The sequence below is a fragment of the Aspergillus ochraceoroseus genome, assembly GCF_002846915.1.
Source record: "Aspergillus ochraceoroseus IBT 24754 chromosome Unknown P175scaffold_10, whole genome shotgun sequence".
Classification (NCBI taxonomy): Eukaryota; Fungi; Ascomycota; class Eurotiomycetes; order Eurotiales; family Aspergillaceae; genus Aspergillus; species Aspergillus ochraceoroseus.
This window is the reverse complement of record NW_024468485.1, coordinates 307,510-322,310: the sequence shown is the minus strand read 5'-3', so window position 1 is coordinate 322,310 and position 14,801 is coordinate 307,510. Positions and strand designations below refer to the sequence as shown.

At 50.9% G+C, this 14,801-nt stretch overlaps 7 protein-coding genes across 7 annotated transcripts; 5 read left to right on the top strand and 2 right to left on the bottom strand.

Moving 5' to 3' along the window:
• Positions 1-30: 30 nt before the first annotated feature.
• On the top strand, positions 31-1,613 carry P175DRAFT_0504779 (putative transcriptional regulator). Its single transcript, XM_040897951.1, has 2 exons — positions 31-563; positions 631-1,613. Exons 1-2 carry the CDS (start codon positions 300-302, stop codon positions 1,453-1,455), a joined length of 1,089 nt encoding a protein of 362 aa, XP_040748880.1. The 5' UTR covers positions 31-299; the 3' UTR covers positions 1,456-1,613.
• P175DRAFT_0535817 (DUF5310 domain-containing protein) lies at positions 1,565-1,985 on the bottom strand (the record flags this gene model as incomplete). The annotated part of the gene is made up of 3 exons (XM_040900261.1): positions 1,565-1,651; positions 1,709-1,786; positions 1,845-1,985. The coding sequence occupies 3 exons, from the start codon at positions 1,983-1,985 to the stop codon at positions 1,565-1,567; spliced, it is 306 nt and encodes a 101-aa protein (XP_040748879.1).
• A 159-nt stretch (positions 1,986-2,144) lies between these two features.
• P175DRAFT_090579 (putative AP-1 adaptor complex subunit beta) lies at positions 2,145-5,085 on the top strand. The gene is made up of 7 exons (XM_040901128.1): positions 2,145-2,330; positions 2,401-2,421; positions 2,496-2,627; positions 2,691-3,328; positions 3,387-3,955; positions 4,016-4,377; positions 4,442-5,085. The coding sequence occupies exons 1-7, from the start codon at positions 2,254-2,256 to the stop codon at positions 4,881-4,883; spliced, it is 2,241 nt and encodes a 746-aa protein (XP_040748878.1). The 5' UTR covers positions 2,145-2,253; the 3' UTR covers positions 4,884-5,085.
• A 524-nt stretch (positions 5,086-5,609) lies between these two features.
• Positions 5,610-6,827, top strand: P175DRAFT_0496200 (NAD(P)-dependent alcohol dehydrogenase; the record flags this gene model as incomplete). Its single annotated transcript, XM_040896115.1, has 3 exons — positions 5,610-5,786; positions 5,858-6,469; positions 6,528-6,827. The coding sequence occupies 3 exons, from the start codon at positions 5,610-5,612 to the stop codon at positions 6,825-6,827; spliced, it is 1,089 nt and encodes a 362-aa protein (XP_040748877.1).
• A 292-nt stretch (positions 6,828-7,119) lies between these two features.
• P175DRAFT_0496199 (threonine synthase THR4) lies at positions 7,120-8,820 on the top strand (the record flags this gene model as incomplete). The annotated part of the gene is made up of 2 exons (XM_040896114.1): positions 7,120-7,173; positions 7,264-8,820. 2 exons carry the CDS (start codon positions 7,120-7,122, stop codon positions 8,818-8,820), a joined length of 1,611 nt encoding a protein of 536 aa, XP_040748876.1.
• An 844-nt stretch (positions 8,821-9,664) lies between these two features.
• cspA (putative cell surface protein) lies at positions 9,665-11,060 on the bottom strand (the record flags this gene model as incomplete). Its single annotated transcript, XM_040901001.1, has 2 exons — positions 9,665-10,856; positions 10,907-11,060. 2 exons carry the CDS (start codon positions 11,058-11,060, stop codon positions 9,838-9,840), a joined length of 1,173 nt encoding a protein of 390 aa, XP_040748875.1. The 3' UTR covers positions 9,665-9,837.
• A 1,605-nt stretch (positions 11,061-12,665) lies between these two features.
• On the top strand, positions 12,666-14,526 carry P175DRAFT_0560707 (DNA primase subunit PRI1; the record flags this gene model as incomplete). The annotated part of the gene is made up of 4 exons (XM_040901000.1): positions 12,666-12,709; positions 12,771-13,046; positions 13,106-13,303; positions 13,361-14,526. 4 exons carry the CDS (start codon positions 12,666-12,668, stop codon positions 14,487-14,489), a joined length of 1,647 nt encoding a protein of 548 aa, XP_040748874.1. The 3' UTR covers positions 14,490-14,526.
• Between the last annotated feature and the right edge of the window lie 275 nt (positions 14,527-14,801).

The window sequence follows — 14,801 nt, the reverse complement described above, 5'->3', positions numbered from 1 at the left end:
TCTATGTAACTATCCAATCGGTCCAAAACCAACCAAAATACGCAAGAGAGCTATTCAGAAGCTTGGGTTGGAATCTGGGAGCTTCGTGTGGCTCGTTGTCTTGTTTTGATTCATCTACTTTCTCTGAGTGAGGCGCTTGTTAAGCTGCTCTGTTAGTCTGACTTTGCCGCAGACGTGCTTATTTCTTTCAATTTGTGTTGTGCTTCTCGTCGTGTCTTTGGCGCTTCGCTACCCTTTTTTTCGCCGCTCGGACGGTCACGAATGTCCAGTTGGATTGGAAGTCGATGAAGTGATTAAATATGCCTCGAAAATACGCTCTTTCAGAGTCCGAGTCCGGGTCTGAATCGGATCTCTCCGCTCCTCCCTCACCACCCTCCGACGAAACGCTGGAGAAGGCCCTACGCGATGCAGTCGCCAAAATCTACAAGACCGGGAAAATAGAGGAATTGACCGTCAAGAGGGTCCGACTGGCAGCGGAGAAGTCATTGCAGCTGGAGGATGGGTTTTACAAAGGCACTGGGGATTGGAAAGCCAGGAGTGATCAGGTTATTAAGGATGAGGTGGTATGTTCACTAAGTTGCCCATTTGGGGGCTGCATGATGCGGTTACTTATTGTCGCCATGATAATAGAAAGTACAAGATACCGCCGCGCAGGATTCACGACCTGCGGAGGACGAGAGCAAGGACCGGAGCTCCTCTCCATCAGATACTACCAAGCTCACTAAACGAGCTAAACCCGCATCCTCTTCCACCTCCAGAAAACGCCACAAGTCAACTCCCGACAGCAATGAAATCGATGAGCGAGCGAGTGACGAGGGAGAAGATGAGATCACCGAACCGTCCACTGAGACACAAGCGAAAACAGTGCCCAAGAAGAAATCGCGACGTGAATCGTCTGAGAAGATCGTATCTGATGACTCCGATGTGAACAGAGAAGGGCAAAAAGATGAGCCTGGCGACGGATCGGAGAGCGAGATGTCGGTTGTCCTGGATGAAGAGCCCAAGCCCAAGCCCAAGCGTCAACGCCAAAGGAAGACTACTGGCATGACTTCCCGCAAGGAGAAGCAGACAGCCACCAAGGGGAAGAAGGAAGCGGACATAGACCCTAACCAGGCAGAGATCAAAAGATTACAGGGATGGCTCATCAAATGTGGTATTCGCAAGATGTGGTCGCGAGAGCTGGCTCCGTACGATACACCCAAGACGAAGATCCAACACCTCAAGAGCATGCTGAAGGACGCGGGTATGGATGGACGCTATTCGGTAGACAAGGCCAAACAGATTCGAGAAGCGCGTGAGCTTCAGGCTGACCTTGAATTGGTCCAGGAGGGGGCGAAACGATGGGGCAAAGGAAGTGCGGATGATGACGGTAGTGACAGCGGTCCCCGGCGGAGGTTGAACAGAGGACGGAGGAGTCTTGCATTTTTAGAAAGTGAAGGGGAGGAAACGGATTGATTTTGCAAGAGGTCTAGTCGATATACCCGGCGGAATCTCTTCTTCATGTATAATTTAACGATGTAATGAAATGAGCTGTTGCATCCTGTTCGCTAGAGCGTCGTCGTCGTCATTTCCCCGATTTCGAACCACTCATCCGTTGAGCAGCCAGACTAAAGACCGCGACAGAGGATATGAAGAGAACGAGGTTATAGAACTGTATTAACACGATCAGCATTGTAATTATAGACATTTGGAGATAGAGAGAGCACACAGCAGTCCGGGAGTACTCATTCTCCTCCGCTTCTGATCGGGCTTCGACGAACAGCCTCCGGAGATTGGGGAGATTGGCCTGGAGGGAAAAGATCGGAATTAGTATGGGTTGTAAATTCGTAAGAAGAAGAACCTACCATGTTGATTGTTGTTGCGAGAAAAAAGACGAGGACGGACTGACTTGACTCCTTTAGTTGGTCGAGATGAGATGAGCCGCTTTGTGGACAACACCTCGTCTTTTGGGGCCCAGACCAACTTCTCTCTTCTCCAGCTCCCATCTTCCCTCTCCTTTTCTTTCTCCCCTTCCAGCCTTCTACGGGGGATCATGGTCTGATCTATCTCTCCGGATCTTATTTCATTCTTCTACACTCCAGCCTTGATCGCTCCGGGCGGCCCACTGATCCCTGAAGCGAACTCGCCCTTCGCCCAACTTCCCCCGCAGTCGTTGGCGACACGACGACGCTTTCCCTCATTTCTACCCCGTCTGTATTGTTTTCTGCGGAGGCGCGACCTTGTCGCCGCTGAAGCCTATTTTTTCCACGCGTCATGACGATGAATAGGATCAGGGGTGCCTTTGCGGTGCCGAGGAAAGGAGAGACGTTCGAGTTGCGAGTTGGTCTTGTGTATGGGGTCTCCCCTATTTTTCTACATAATAATACCCCATTGCGAAGTCGATACTAACCAAAGCGCTAGCTCCCAATATGCCTATGAACGGTAGGTTTTACGTCGATATCTTATGCGTGCAGGTTCTGTCACGATGGCTGGGCAGCATCTAACTGGTGTTACAGGAAGGAGTCGATTCAGAAGACCATCATGGCCATGACTCTGGGCAAGGATGTTTCTGCTCTCTTCCCCGACGTTCTCAAGAATATTGCGACAAATGACCTCGAGCAGAAAAAGCTTGTGTACCTCTATCTTATGTGGGTGCTCATTTTCCGGCTTCCTGACAACCGTGTGTGCTGATCTCGGACCCTGCGAGCTAGGAACTACGCCAAATCGCATCCGGACCTTTGTATCCTCGCTGTGAACACGTTTGTTCAAGACTCTGAAGACCCGAATCCCCTCATTCGAGCGCTTGCAATCCGTACGATGGGATGTATCCGGGTGGACAAGATGGTTGACTATATGGAGGAACCGCTTCGGAAGACTCTCCGGGACGAATCGCCGTATGTTCGCAAGACTGCGGCTATTTGTGTGGCTAAGCTGTTCGACTTGAATCCCGCAATGTGCCTGGAAAATGGGTTCCTCGAGATGCTCCAAGAGATGATTGGCGACCCCAATCCAATGGTGGTGGCCAACTCCGTCACTGCCCTGTCGGAGATCTACCACGCTGCTCCGGAAACTCAGGCTCTTCAAGTGACAGCGAATACCCTACGGAAGCTTTTAATGGCCCTGAATGAGTGTACTGAGTGGGGTCGCGTCACCATCCTCACGACTTTGTCGGAGTACAGAACGAGCGCTGTAAACGAAGCGGAGCAAATTTGTGAGCGAGTTGCGCCCCAGTTTCAGCATGCAAACCCCAGTGTGGTGCTGGCTGCGGTCAAGGCCGTCTTCCTCCATATGAAAATTATCAATGCTGAGTTGTCCAAGAACTACCTGAAAAAAATGGCCCCTCCATTAGGTATTTCTTTCTCGTGACCTTTGGTCTTGTATACGTGGTAACTAATACAAACTACTAGTGACCCTCGTTTCTTCTGCCCCCGAAGTTCAATATGTCGCTCTGCGGAATATCGACCTTCTGCTACAGAAGCAACCGGACATTCTGAATAAGGAACTCCGCGTTTTCTTCTGCAAGTACAATGATCCTCCCTATGTTAAGTTCCAGAAGCTTGAGATTATGGTACGGATAGCCAATGACCGCAATGTCGATCAGTTACTAGCAGAGCTGAAGGAATACGCCCTGGAGGTGGATATGGACTTCGTGCGTCGTGCTGTTAGGGCTATCGGCCAGGTTGCCATTAAGATCGAGAGCGCTAGCGAGAGGTGCGTCAATACATTGCTAGACCTCATCAATACCAAGGTCAACTACGTGGTGCAGGAGGCCATTGTGGTGATCAAAGACATTTTCCGGAAATATCCTGGTTACGAAGGCATCATCCCCACGCTCTGCAAATGCATTGATGAGTTGGATGAACCGAACGCCAGAGCTGCACTCATCTGGATTGTGGGAGAGTACGCGGAGAAGATTAGCAATGCGGGGGATATCCTGGCTGGTTTTGTTGAGGGCTTTAACGAAGAATTCTCTCAGGTTGGTTCGGCCCAATCCTGGTTTTGGTTGGTTGTCAGCAATTCTAATCGATAATCCTAGACCCAGTTGCAAATCCTGACGGCTGTCGTCAAGCTCTTCTTGAAACGCCCTGATAAAGCTCAAGGACTGGTCCAAAAGGTGCTGCAGGCGGCAACAGCTGAAAATGACAACCCTGATGTTCGTGACAGGGCCTATGTCTACTGGCGCCTGTTGTCCAACACCAACGACCCCAACGCTGCTAAGAACATCGTGCTCTCCAAGAAACCACCAATTATCACCACTATTCATTCACTCCCCCCTGCTCTTCTTGAACAGCTTTTGGGTGAACTCTCTACACTGGCATCTGTCTACCACAAGCCTCCAGAGCAGTTTGTCGGCCAAGGCCGATTCGGTGCTGATGCCGTTCAGAAGGCGGCTATTGAGTATGCCCCCTTCCTTGGATTTCCTTTGTCTTCTCGGGACCGATTTGCTGATGTATAATTTTAGGGAGCAAATTCAAAATGCCCGCGAAAACCCATTGGCTGCCGCTACCGCTGCGGCCGTTACGGGTGCCCCTGCGCAAACCCAAAGCAACGTCGAAAACCTCCTGGATATTGATTTTGACGGCACGGCACCAGCATCAGCTCACAAGGAGCCGGGTGGCGGTATGTCCGGTCTTGAAGGTCTCGCGGGCACTCCTGTTCGGGTCGAGTCTCCCGCAGTTGGTGCCCCTGCAGCAGCAACCAACAATCTAGATGACCTCCTTGGTGTCTTTGGGGATGGCGGTGCCATGTCCTCAGCGGGTGCAAGTGCGGCTCCTAATGGTGGTGCTGGGGCTGACCTCATGAACGGGTTTGCCGGGCTCGATCTTTCCGGAAACAGTATGTCCCCTCCGCCAGGAGGAAGCCAGCCCAAGCAGACCAACGAGGACATCATGTCCCTGTTTTGAGTAAGGGGAGCACAAACATCTTTCTTGGCCAAGAAATGTCAGTTCTATAGCTGAAGAAATATCAGCCAAGGGGACCCACAAGATGGCTGTAATTCGAAAATACAGCCTCCTAATCTTAACCATTCAATCATCACACGCTTCCACTGGTATGCCTCTATTCACTTCCTGCCACATGTATGTACCTTTTTGTATATCGCATTCCCCTTCCCCCCCCCATTTCAGCATTGTTTCCTATGAGGTCTTGACCCAGTCTCTGGAAAAAATAGACCTGTTACTGTTGAGTAAATGAAGCCTTAGATTGCTGGGAAAGAATCGATTCGAGACGATCCCCTCGCGCTGTAATCGAACCTGGTAATAGGTCTGTGACGATACGCAAAAAAAAAGACGAAGAAGAAAACTATAAATTAAACCCAAAAAGGGCAGAATGCGAGAGATATCGCTGGGTAGTAAATTATGACGCACAACATCCAACTCCTCCATTCTATCCTTCTATCCAATTGGACTCTCCTGACAGACAGTCTACCGGAAAGCGCCCAAATCTGGGTATTATTAATCCCGAATTTCAGGATTTTTTTTTTCTTATTGCTTCTTGCTGGCCGATGGAAAGTGGGTACGTACTGATAACGGACCTCCACTTTAAAAGTGCTGGATTTCCCGTCTTTTTCCTCTGTCCTGTGTATTATTCTTCCTCTTCTTCCCCTTGTCGTCATCGTCAAGTGTTCAACCATGGCCCAGCAGGACTACAAGTTTGAAGGATGGATGGGGTTGGACCCCAAGTCGGCTGATGGGAATATGGTCTGGCAGGAGTTTGAGCCCAAGGCCTGGGAAGAGACCGACATCGATATCAAGGTCACCCACTGCGGTGTCTGTGGCTCGGATTTGCACACGCTTCGAAGTGGCTGGGTAAGTTCGATCAAGTTCTTTCTCTGAGAAGCGAGTAATCCCGGTCCGGTCCGCTCATCTAGATGGAGTAGAAACCTGCGCTGTACCCCTGTTGCGTGGGCCACGAAATTGTGGGAATCGCCGTCCGTGTCGGCTCCCAGACCGACGGCAGCATTAAAGTGGGAGACCGTGTGGGAGTTGGGGCCCAGAACGACTCCTGCTTGGGACGTCTAGGGGACTGCCCCGAATGTGCCATGGGCTGGGAGCAGTACTGTCAACAGAAGATGGTGGGCACCTACAACGGCGTCCACCTGAATGGCGACAAGTCCTATGGTGGGTATGCGCTTTATAACCGTTCGACCGCCCATTTCGTTGTCAAGATCCCGGACGCCATTCCTTCCGCCGATGCCGCACCTATGCTCTGCGGCGGTGCTACCCTCTACAGCCCTCTCAAGCACAACCAGTGCGGCCCCGGGAAGCGGGTGGGTATCATTGGCCTTGGTGGTCTCGGTCACTTTGGTGTCCTGTTCGCCAAGGCTATGGGCGCGGACAAGGTCGTCGCTATTTCGCGCAAGGCCGCAAAGAGCGCGGATGCGCTGAAGATGGGGGCGGATCTCTACATCGCTACCGATGACGAGCCCGACTGGGCTACCAAATACGCTCGCACCTTGGATATTATTGTCTGCACAGTGTCCTCGTCCAAGGTATGTTACTACTACACTACGAGCCAACTAGCGTGAGATTAACCATGGTTGATTTTAGATGCCCATGGCTGAATATATCGGCCTCCTTGCCACGGACGGCAGCTTTGTCCAAGTTGGCCTGCCGGACGACGGGGTGCTCAACGCCCCCATCCCTCATCTTAGGCGTCGTCTTAGGATCGGAGGTTCCTTTATCGGAAGCCCGGATGACATCAGAGAGATGCTGGCTCTCGCGGCGGAGAAGGGGTTGAAGCCTTGGATCGAGGAGGTCCCGATGAAGGACGCCAATAAGGCGATTGTCGATATGGAAAACGGCAAAGCACGGTACCGTTACGTGTTAGTCAACGAGGAGGAACACTAGACTAGACACCAGATGATCGTATAATCAAGTAATGTACATAGTTAACTATCATGGATCCTGTGTATATCAATCATCATGGAGAACCAACCGGTCCCGCACGTGATCCGACCACGCCGCTGTCGGAGCCACTAGAGCGAAAACGGCAAGAGACTCCCCGCCGCGGGGTTTTGGATGAGAAATTGAGAATGAATTCATCCGCATTCTCTTGCCTGGCGAGGGAGTTAAGAGTTAGATCTCCCACCCTCGACTGCATTGATCTGAATTTGATCTGAATTTTCGCTGGTTATCAATCATGTCGCATACCCTTTCCCAGAAATATCTGAGTACGCGGGGTGCCTCCTACGGAGTAAGTCACACGGAGAAGGATTCCTTCCCGCACAAATCCTCGACAGGTTGACCTTCTTGGTGGCTAACCATGCTCTGTACGCCGGTGTAGCTGTCCTTCGAGGATGTCGTCCTGAAGGGATTGGCCTCGGATGGGGGCCTCTTCATCCCCGAGGAAATCCCTGCCCTGCCCGCCTCGTGGGAGTCGGAGTGGCGCGATCTGAGTTTCGAAGATCTCGCCTTCCGGATCATGTCCTTGTACATTTCACCATCGGAAATCCCCTCCGAAGACCTCAAGGGCATCATCAAGCGCTCCTACGCGACCTTCCGCCACTCCGAACGCACTCCCGTTGTCGAGTTGGACCCTAAGCAGAACCTCTACCTCCTCGAACTCTTCCACGGACCGACTTTTGCCTTCAAGGATGTGGCTCTTCAGTTCCTTGGAAACCTGTTTGAGTACTTCCTGGTGCGCAAGAACCAAGATAAGCAGGATCAGGACAGACATCACCTTACAGTCGTTGGCGCGACCAGCGGCGACACTGGCTCTGCTGCCATCTACGGCCTCCGCGGCAAGAAGGACGTTTCTATTTTCATCCTGTTCCCCACGGGAAAGGTGTCCCCCATCCAACAAGCTCAGATGACCACTGTCCTGGACCCCAACGTGCACAATCTTACCGTCGATGGCTCCTTCGATGACTGCCAAGATATCGTCAAGGCCCTCTTTGCCGACCCCGAGCTCAACTCTACCCACAACCTCGCCGCCGTCAACTCCATCAACTGGGCTCGCATCCTCGCTCAGATCACATACTATTTCTACTCTTACTTTGCCGTCACCAAGACCGCCGGTTTCACCCAGGACTCCCAGGTTCGCTTTGTCGTGCCGTCCGGCAATTTTGGCGACATCCTGGCTGGTTGGTTCGCCAAGCAGATGGGACTTGCCGCAGACAAGCTCGTCATCGCCACGAATGAGAACGACATTCTTGACCGTTTCTTCCGTAGCGGCGGTAATTACTCCAAGAACGACTCCCAAGGCATGGGTGTCAAGGAAACCCACAGCCCCGCCATGGACATCCTCGTCAGCAGCAACTTCGAGCGTCTCCTGTGGTTCCTGGCTTTCCAGACCAGCACCGCCAGTTCCGTTGCCGAGAAGCGCAAGCAAGCCTCGGAGAGCGTCAGCGGCTGGCTCAACCAGCTTAAAACCCAAGGCGGTTTCAGCGTCCCCGCTGCCGTCCTCGACGCTGCCAAGGCGGAGTTCGAGAGTGAGCGCGTCAGCAACGACGAGACCATCTCCCAGATCCGCTCCACCTACAACACCTGCTTCCCTTCTAACCTTGGGGCCGGAAGCGCCAAGAGCTCCAAGACCGGTGGCTACATCCTCGACCCTCACTCCGCTATCGCTGTTAATGCTTCGTTGCGCTCTATCGCCCGCAACCCGGGAACAAAACATATCTCCCTTTCCACCGCTCACCCGGCCAAGTTTGCCAGTGCCGTTGATCTCTCCCTCCAGGGTCAGGATGGCTACAGCTTCCAGGAAGTTCTGCCCCAGGAGTTTATTGGTCTCGAGGAGCGCGAGAGCAGAGTTACCCCCGTTGGGGCCTCTGCCGGATGGCAGGGTGTGCGTGAGATTGTGAAGGCCGAGGTTGAACAGGAGCTCCAGGGACTGCGTTAGGGATATCGTTTGCCTTGTTTACTTTGAATTTCCCTTCCTTTCTTTTTTTTTTTTTTTTTTTTGTTCGTATATCACATCATCATATTCATCTATCCCGGACTTTTCTTTCTTTCTTTTTTAGATATAAAAATATCCTCCTTTTTTTTTTTTTTTTTTTTTTTGGTCCAGCAAAAAGTTCCGATGATGATACTGTATGACCCGGAGAAGGGAAAAGAAAATCCTTCCTCTTATATTTTTATTTACCACTGTTGTTGTTCTCTGGATAGACTAGTTGAAAATAGAACCGACTTTGAACTCTGAAAGTACACTCGGTTGGTTTCCCTCTGTAGGTAATTGGTCCAGGAACTGATATGTATCGATCGATTTATTGAATTTCCTACATATATATATATATATATACGTACTCTACCGATGTGTATAACCTAGGTTCTTGTATAGGAGCGAGCCCGTTCCCCAAGTCTGAATTACCGACGCCAGCCCAGCTCCCCGCGAGAAAGCACAGAACAACGTCAAGACACCAATCAAGGCAGAAAGAGCAATGGATACTCACTAGGTAGGTGTGTATCTAGTATTCTTATTTTCGGCTCTTCTTACTAAAGTCGTAAAGGAAGTAAGTAAGTAGTGTACCAAATATTAATATTCGGAGACGGGGTTGGTTGGTTCTACGCAAAGAAGAGAAGAGAAGAGAAAGCACAAGAAGAAGAGGATAAAAAGCATGCAAATGCAAAATGCGATATATTATTATAAATTACTATGACAAGCCTTCTAGAGACAGTCCCTGGGCATGGATGTGCCGAGCATCTTTTTGAAATCCGTGCACATGGAGAGAGGATCATGTCCGGGCAGGGAACTGGCCTTGGAGAGAGGGAGAAAAGAAAAAAAAAAAAAAAAAAGACAAAAACCGTTAAACTCCATATTTTCTTTCTTGCTTTTTGTTTGTTTTCCTTCTAACCCGTTAAAGCTCTGAGGTTATAGCTGGCTGTCGCTTGGAAGTGACCGGGTCGTTGGTCAAGCGATCTACAGCAGAGCCATGATCGCCATGACGGCAGCCAGGAGGCCGGCGGCGGGGCGCACGTTCTCGGCAGCACCAGTGAAGGATTCGCTGGAAGCATGAGGGGTAGAGACGCCAGTGGTAGTAGAAGTAGAACCAGGGGCGACAGGCTGCTCGGTAGTAGACGAACCAGGAGCACCGGGCTTTTCGGGGGTGGAGGAGCCAGCGGCGCCGGGGACTCCGGGAACGCTGGATGGAGCGGAGCCAGGGTGTCCAGGAACAACGGTGGCAGGGGAACCAGGCTGGCCAGGGATAACAGAGCCGGGGGCTCCAGGCTGGCCGGGGATGACAGTAGCCGGGGAACCAGGCTGGCCAGGGATAACAGAGCCGGGGGCTCCAGGCTGGCCGGGGATGACAGTAGCCGGGGAACCAGGCTGGCCAGGAATAACAGAGCCGGGGGCTCCAGGCTGGCCGGGGATGACAGTAGCCGGGGAACCAGGCTGGCCAGGAATAACAGAGCCGGGGGCTCCAGGCTGGCCGGGAATGACAGTGGCTGGGGAACCAGGCTGGCCAGGAATAACAGAGCCGGGAGCGCCTGGGGTGCCGGGGATGACAGTGCCGGGAACGCCAGGAGTGCCAGGAATAACAGTGCCGGGAACACCAGGAGTTCCGGGAATGACAGTTCCGGTAGTAATAGGAGGAACAGGAACATTGGTAGTCGAGGTAGCAGGAACAGTGGTGTTCTGGAAAGGAGCCGGAGGCGTTTTGGTGCAGCTCGGGCAAACAGAAATGACAGTGGTCTCGTTCACAATTGAAGTCGGGTTCACAATGGAAGTTGGGATAGGATGAGGCTTGCCGGTAGGCTGGGGTTTACCAGTTGTTGGGACAGGCCGAGGCTTTCCAGTAGGGACCGTAGGCGCCGTAGGCGCCGTGACGGCGGGCTGAGTTTCCTCCTCACAGTAGGTCGTGGTGACGGTAATGGTGCTGGTCAAAGTAATCGGGACCGTCAAAGTCTTCTTGCCGGAGGTGACAACGGAAGAGGTCACTGCAGTATCTCGTTAGCCTGGATTCGTCAAATCTCCTTGAAGAACTTACCAGGGCAAGAAGTCGTGGTGTAGGTGGTGGTCCTGGTGATCAAGGTAGGAACAGTGGTCACCGCGACCTCAGAGTGCTTTGGAGAAGCTTTGCCGATGACGCCAGCGAATGCTGGGCCGGTCAAAGCCAGAAGGGCAGTGGTTTTCTTAACCATTATGAAGATGTATTAAAAGCTTTGAAAGGGTTCAAGAAAGAGCAATAAACAAGAAAACTTTTAGTCTAAACGAGTGAAGAAACAGCGAAGGACCTTTGCTGGAGAGGAAGTAGGTTGTTGAATAGGATGGAAAGAAATTGTGTAACGGCGAGGGGATCGAAGTTTATATCACTTTGAGGATGAATATACCCACCGTTTGCGATTGCCAACTAGTGGTGATGGACTCATGGCACTGTAGTATCCTCTTGCACCAAAGATATGGATCCTTGGTATCTGGTTCATGATGAGGAACAAACCTTCATTGATGGATATCCCAAATATGGTTGGCTGCCAAAGTCCAGCGTCACATTAAGACCATGGATAGCAAAGGAACCAATGCACCGAAAAGGTAAGAGTATACTAATAGAAGGACACTTAGCCAAGAACTGAGAGTCACATTATGTAGTTTCATCCAGGAGAGGAGCCCACAGGGTCCACTGGAGCCTGAAATGTCCTGAGATGTTCTGTGCAGGAACGACAAGCTCCAAGATCCATCCAATGATAATGGCGTCACCACTTTGCTTGCAGGATTGTTTATGTCAAGACAAATTAGGAGCAAAAGGCTCTGCTCCTGGAAGGTCAAGGGCACCTCAAGAGTATGAGAGCGTTCCTGGAAGATCACCCGCATGCTAACCAGCTATCGAAAGCCATCTAAATTACAATTCTCGCTCCCCACAAAGCTAGCGAGTAATGCGGAGCATTGGAAAATAGTAAGAAAAGCCAGGCTAGTGTTAAGCTGGCAAATTTGCTTGCTCATAGCGAGGATGGCTACTGCACACGAGTCGTATACTGCCATTAAAGTTTGCAAAGCCTTTAATTTCTGGAATGTGGGGGCCTGCTGTGGTCCTGCAACATTGTAGGCGAGTAGGATCGAGGGTCAAGCATGAGAAAATCTTATATAATAATTAAAAAAAGGAAGGAATAAGTTACCATTGGGGGGTAGAGAGCCTGTAAGAGGAGATATGGGCGAGCGGATCAGGTATCTCCTAGGAATACATAGATTCTAAGAATAGTACTGGGTACTGGGTATTGAGCATGAATTCAGGATTCTAATGACGACTCCATTATTCCGATTGACAATAACCCTGAAATGAATGATGACGCTCGGGGAAAGGCGATGTGCTCCATCGTCATGGTAGGTACCTGTAAGCGACAAACCCGATAGGTGCTCGCCAATGAATCGAAACTGGCAAAGAGCCTTGTAGGCCGGATCAGGAAACCAACTTGAGAAGAAGACGTGGTAGGCACACTGATAGGCTCCTCGAGCATTATTTTCGTGTTCTATTCCATCTCGGTGGGTAGCTCCGAAGGGGTTCAGGGCAAGTGTAGGTGTCATCCAACGAAAGAGACGAAACTTTTCAGGCAAATCGTTCCTTCCGCAAACGGCTGATTCGGAGCAGAGATGTCCCTGAATGCCCTGAGAGGGACCAAAGGCGAGGTAGACTCGACGGATATCGATTGGGTTGAGTAGAAGTTGAGGGCCTTCCATTGGAATGAGATGATGTCCGTTTGCAGCCATGATTGGTGGAAAGGCACATTCCATCACGTGCAGCCACATGACCAGATATGGCCGCATTGGGAGACATGAAATTAGGGCTTAGGGCTATTTTGTGAGCGTGTCTTGTCACGCGTCTTGAGAGAGAGACGCGTTAATTGATTGGGGAACAATAGAGTCAACTGGAGTCGTCCACGACTTACCAACACCCAAACCACTACAATGCCGCACTCTATCTCTCCTGATGGCTCCCCCAAGGATGATGAGATTCTCCCAGATGCCCCTGAAATAACCACAGCGCCTAATGCCTCCGATAACAATGCGACCCAGACTGCTGCTGGGGGGGATGTGAAACTTGAAGACCTATTCAATGATGACGACGAAGATGATAACGAATACCCGGCATCCAGTGTGCCAGACGCAAATAAAGCGCCGTCACCTCAAAATGTCGAGTAAGCTCTCGAAAGGAGAAAGCACGCAGGACCAGATTATCTAACGCAGTCTTTAAAAGTATATCGGCACATCAAGCGTCCCAAGTAGATCCAGACATCATGCTAGCTTTCTACCAGCGCCTTTTTCCATTTCGCTACCTATTTCAGTGGCTAAACCATGGGATAGTCCCTTCGGCTGACTTTGGGAACCGGGAGTTTGCTTTGACGTTGCAGAACGATGCTTACCTACGTTATCAATCATATCCAACCGCAGACCTGTAAGCGAAGTCCTCTAGGATATTTTCCTTGGATGTTCCTGACATATGTGACTTTAGGTTTCGCAAAGATATCCTAAAAATCAACCCCTCTCGTTTCGAAATCGGGCCGGTCTATAATGCAAACCCACGGGATAGAAAGACAATGAGGGCTGGCCAGCTCAAACCTGTTTCAAAAGAATTGGTGTTCGATATTGATTTAACAGATTATGATGATATCCGAACTTGCTGCGAGGGGGCTAATATTTGCGAAAAATGCTGGGCCTTCGTGACTATGGCTATTAAAGTTGTCGACACAGCCTTGCGGGAGGACTTTAACTTCCAACACATTCTCTGGGTTTACTCTGGACGTCGTGGGGCTCACGCCTGGGTTTGTGACCCAAGGGCTCGCAGCCTTCCAGATGACCGGCGAAAGGCTATCGCAGGCTACCTAGATGTCATCCGAGGCGGGTCGCAGAGCGGTAAACGAGTGAACCTCAAGCGCCCACTTCACCCTCACATGGCTCGCAGCCTGGACCTGCTAATGCCACACTTTGCTCAGACCACCCTTATAGACCAAGACACATTCTTGAGCTCGGAGCAAGCACAGCGCCTATTAGCACTGCTCCCTGACAAAGACTTGAATGATTCGTTGCGCCGAAAATGGGATTCATCGCCGGGCCGCTCCAGTACCAGCAAATGGGCTGATATCGACGCCCTTGCAAAGGCCGGCAAGAGCTCTACCCTGAACCCAACTGCGCTGCGGGAGGCGAAACAAGACATCGTACTCGAATATACTTACCCGCGCCTGGATTCCGAAGTCAGCAAGAAAATGATTCACTTGCTCAAGAGTCCCTTTGTTATCCACCCCGGAACCGGACGTGTCTGTGTTCCTATTGATATGAAGAATGTCGCGCAATTCGATCCCCTTTCGGTGCCTACCGCCTCGCAGGTGCTCTCAGAGATTGATGCCTGGGATGCGGAACATCCCGGCAATGGCATCCAAGAGCCCGTGGAGGGAGAAGGCAGCGTTCCCAACGACTCAGACGCTAGAGGGAGTCGCAGATTACAAGACTATGAGAAAACCAGCCTCAAGCCGTATGTGGACTATTTCCGGTCGTTCATTGCGGGGCTTCTCAAGGAAGAGCGCAGCGGCAAACGGGAGCGAAATGACGATGCAGAAGTCAAGACCGAAAGTATGGAATTTTAAGCTATGTTGTTCATGTATTTGGCCTCTTTCGTCTCCTGCTAGTCGTGATGAAATCTGCTTTGGTTATGCTGGGAGCGGGTTGGATCGGAGTTTACGGAGAGTCTTTTTTAATTCTGGAAATTCCTTGCTATTGCAATCTGCACGAGTACATTGGTACATATTGTTGATGAAAATTGCGTCATAATTCAGCACCCTTATGGCATACTAGTGTTATTGTTATACATAATTGCTTACTGTACTTACACGAGATGAAATGAAGCAGCAAGTGCTAGACATAATTACACAGGTCCTCGATTCGTTTCTATACTAATA

Excerpts from the sequence above, each read along its gene's own strand:
- P175DRAFT_0504779 (XM_040897951.1), top strand. The coding sequence starts at position 300 with ATGCCTCGAAAATACGCTCTTTCAGAGTCCGAGTCCGGGTCTGAATCG. Across the intron at positions 564-630 it reads AGGTTATTAAGGATGAGGTG|AAAGTACAAGATACCGCCGC; the intron begins GTATGTTCACTA and ends CCATGATAATAG.
- P175DRAFT_090579 (XM_040901128.1), top strand. The coding sequence starts at position 2,254 with ATGACGATGAATAGGATCAGGGGTGCCTTTGCGGTGCCGAGGAAAGGA. Across the intron at positions 3,329-3,386 it reads AAAAATGGCCCCTCCATTAG|TGACCCTCGTTTCTTCTGCC; the intron begins GTATTTCTTTCT and ends ACAAACTACTAG. Across the intron at positions 3,956-4,015 it reads TTAACGAAGAATTCTCTCAG|ACCCAGTTGCAAATCCTGAC; the intron begins GTTGGTTCGGCC and ends CGATAATCCTAG.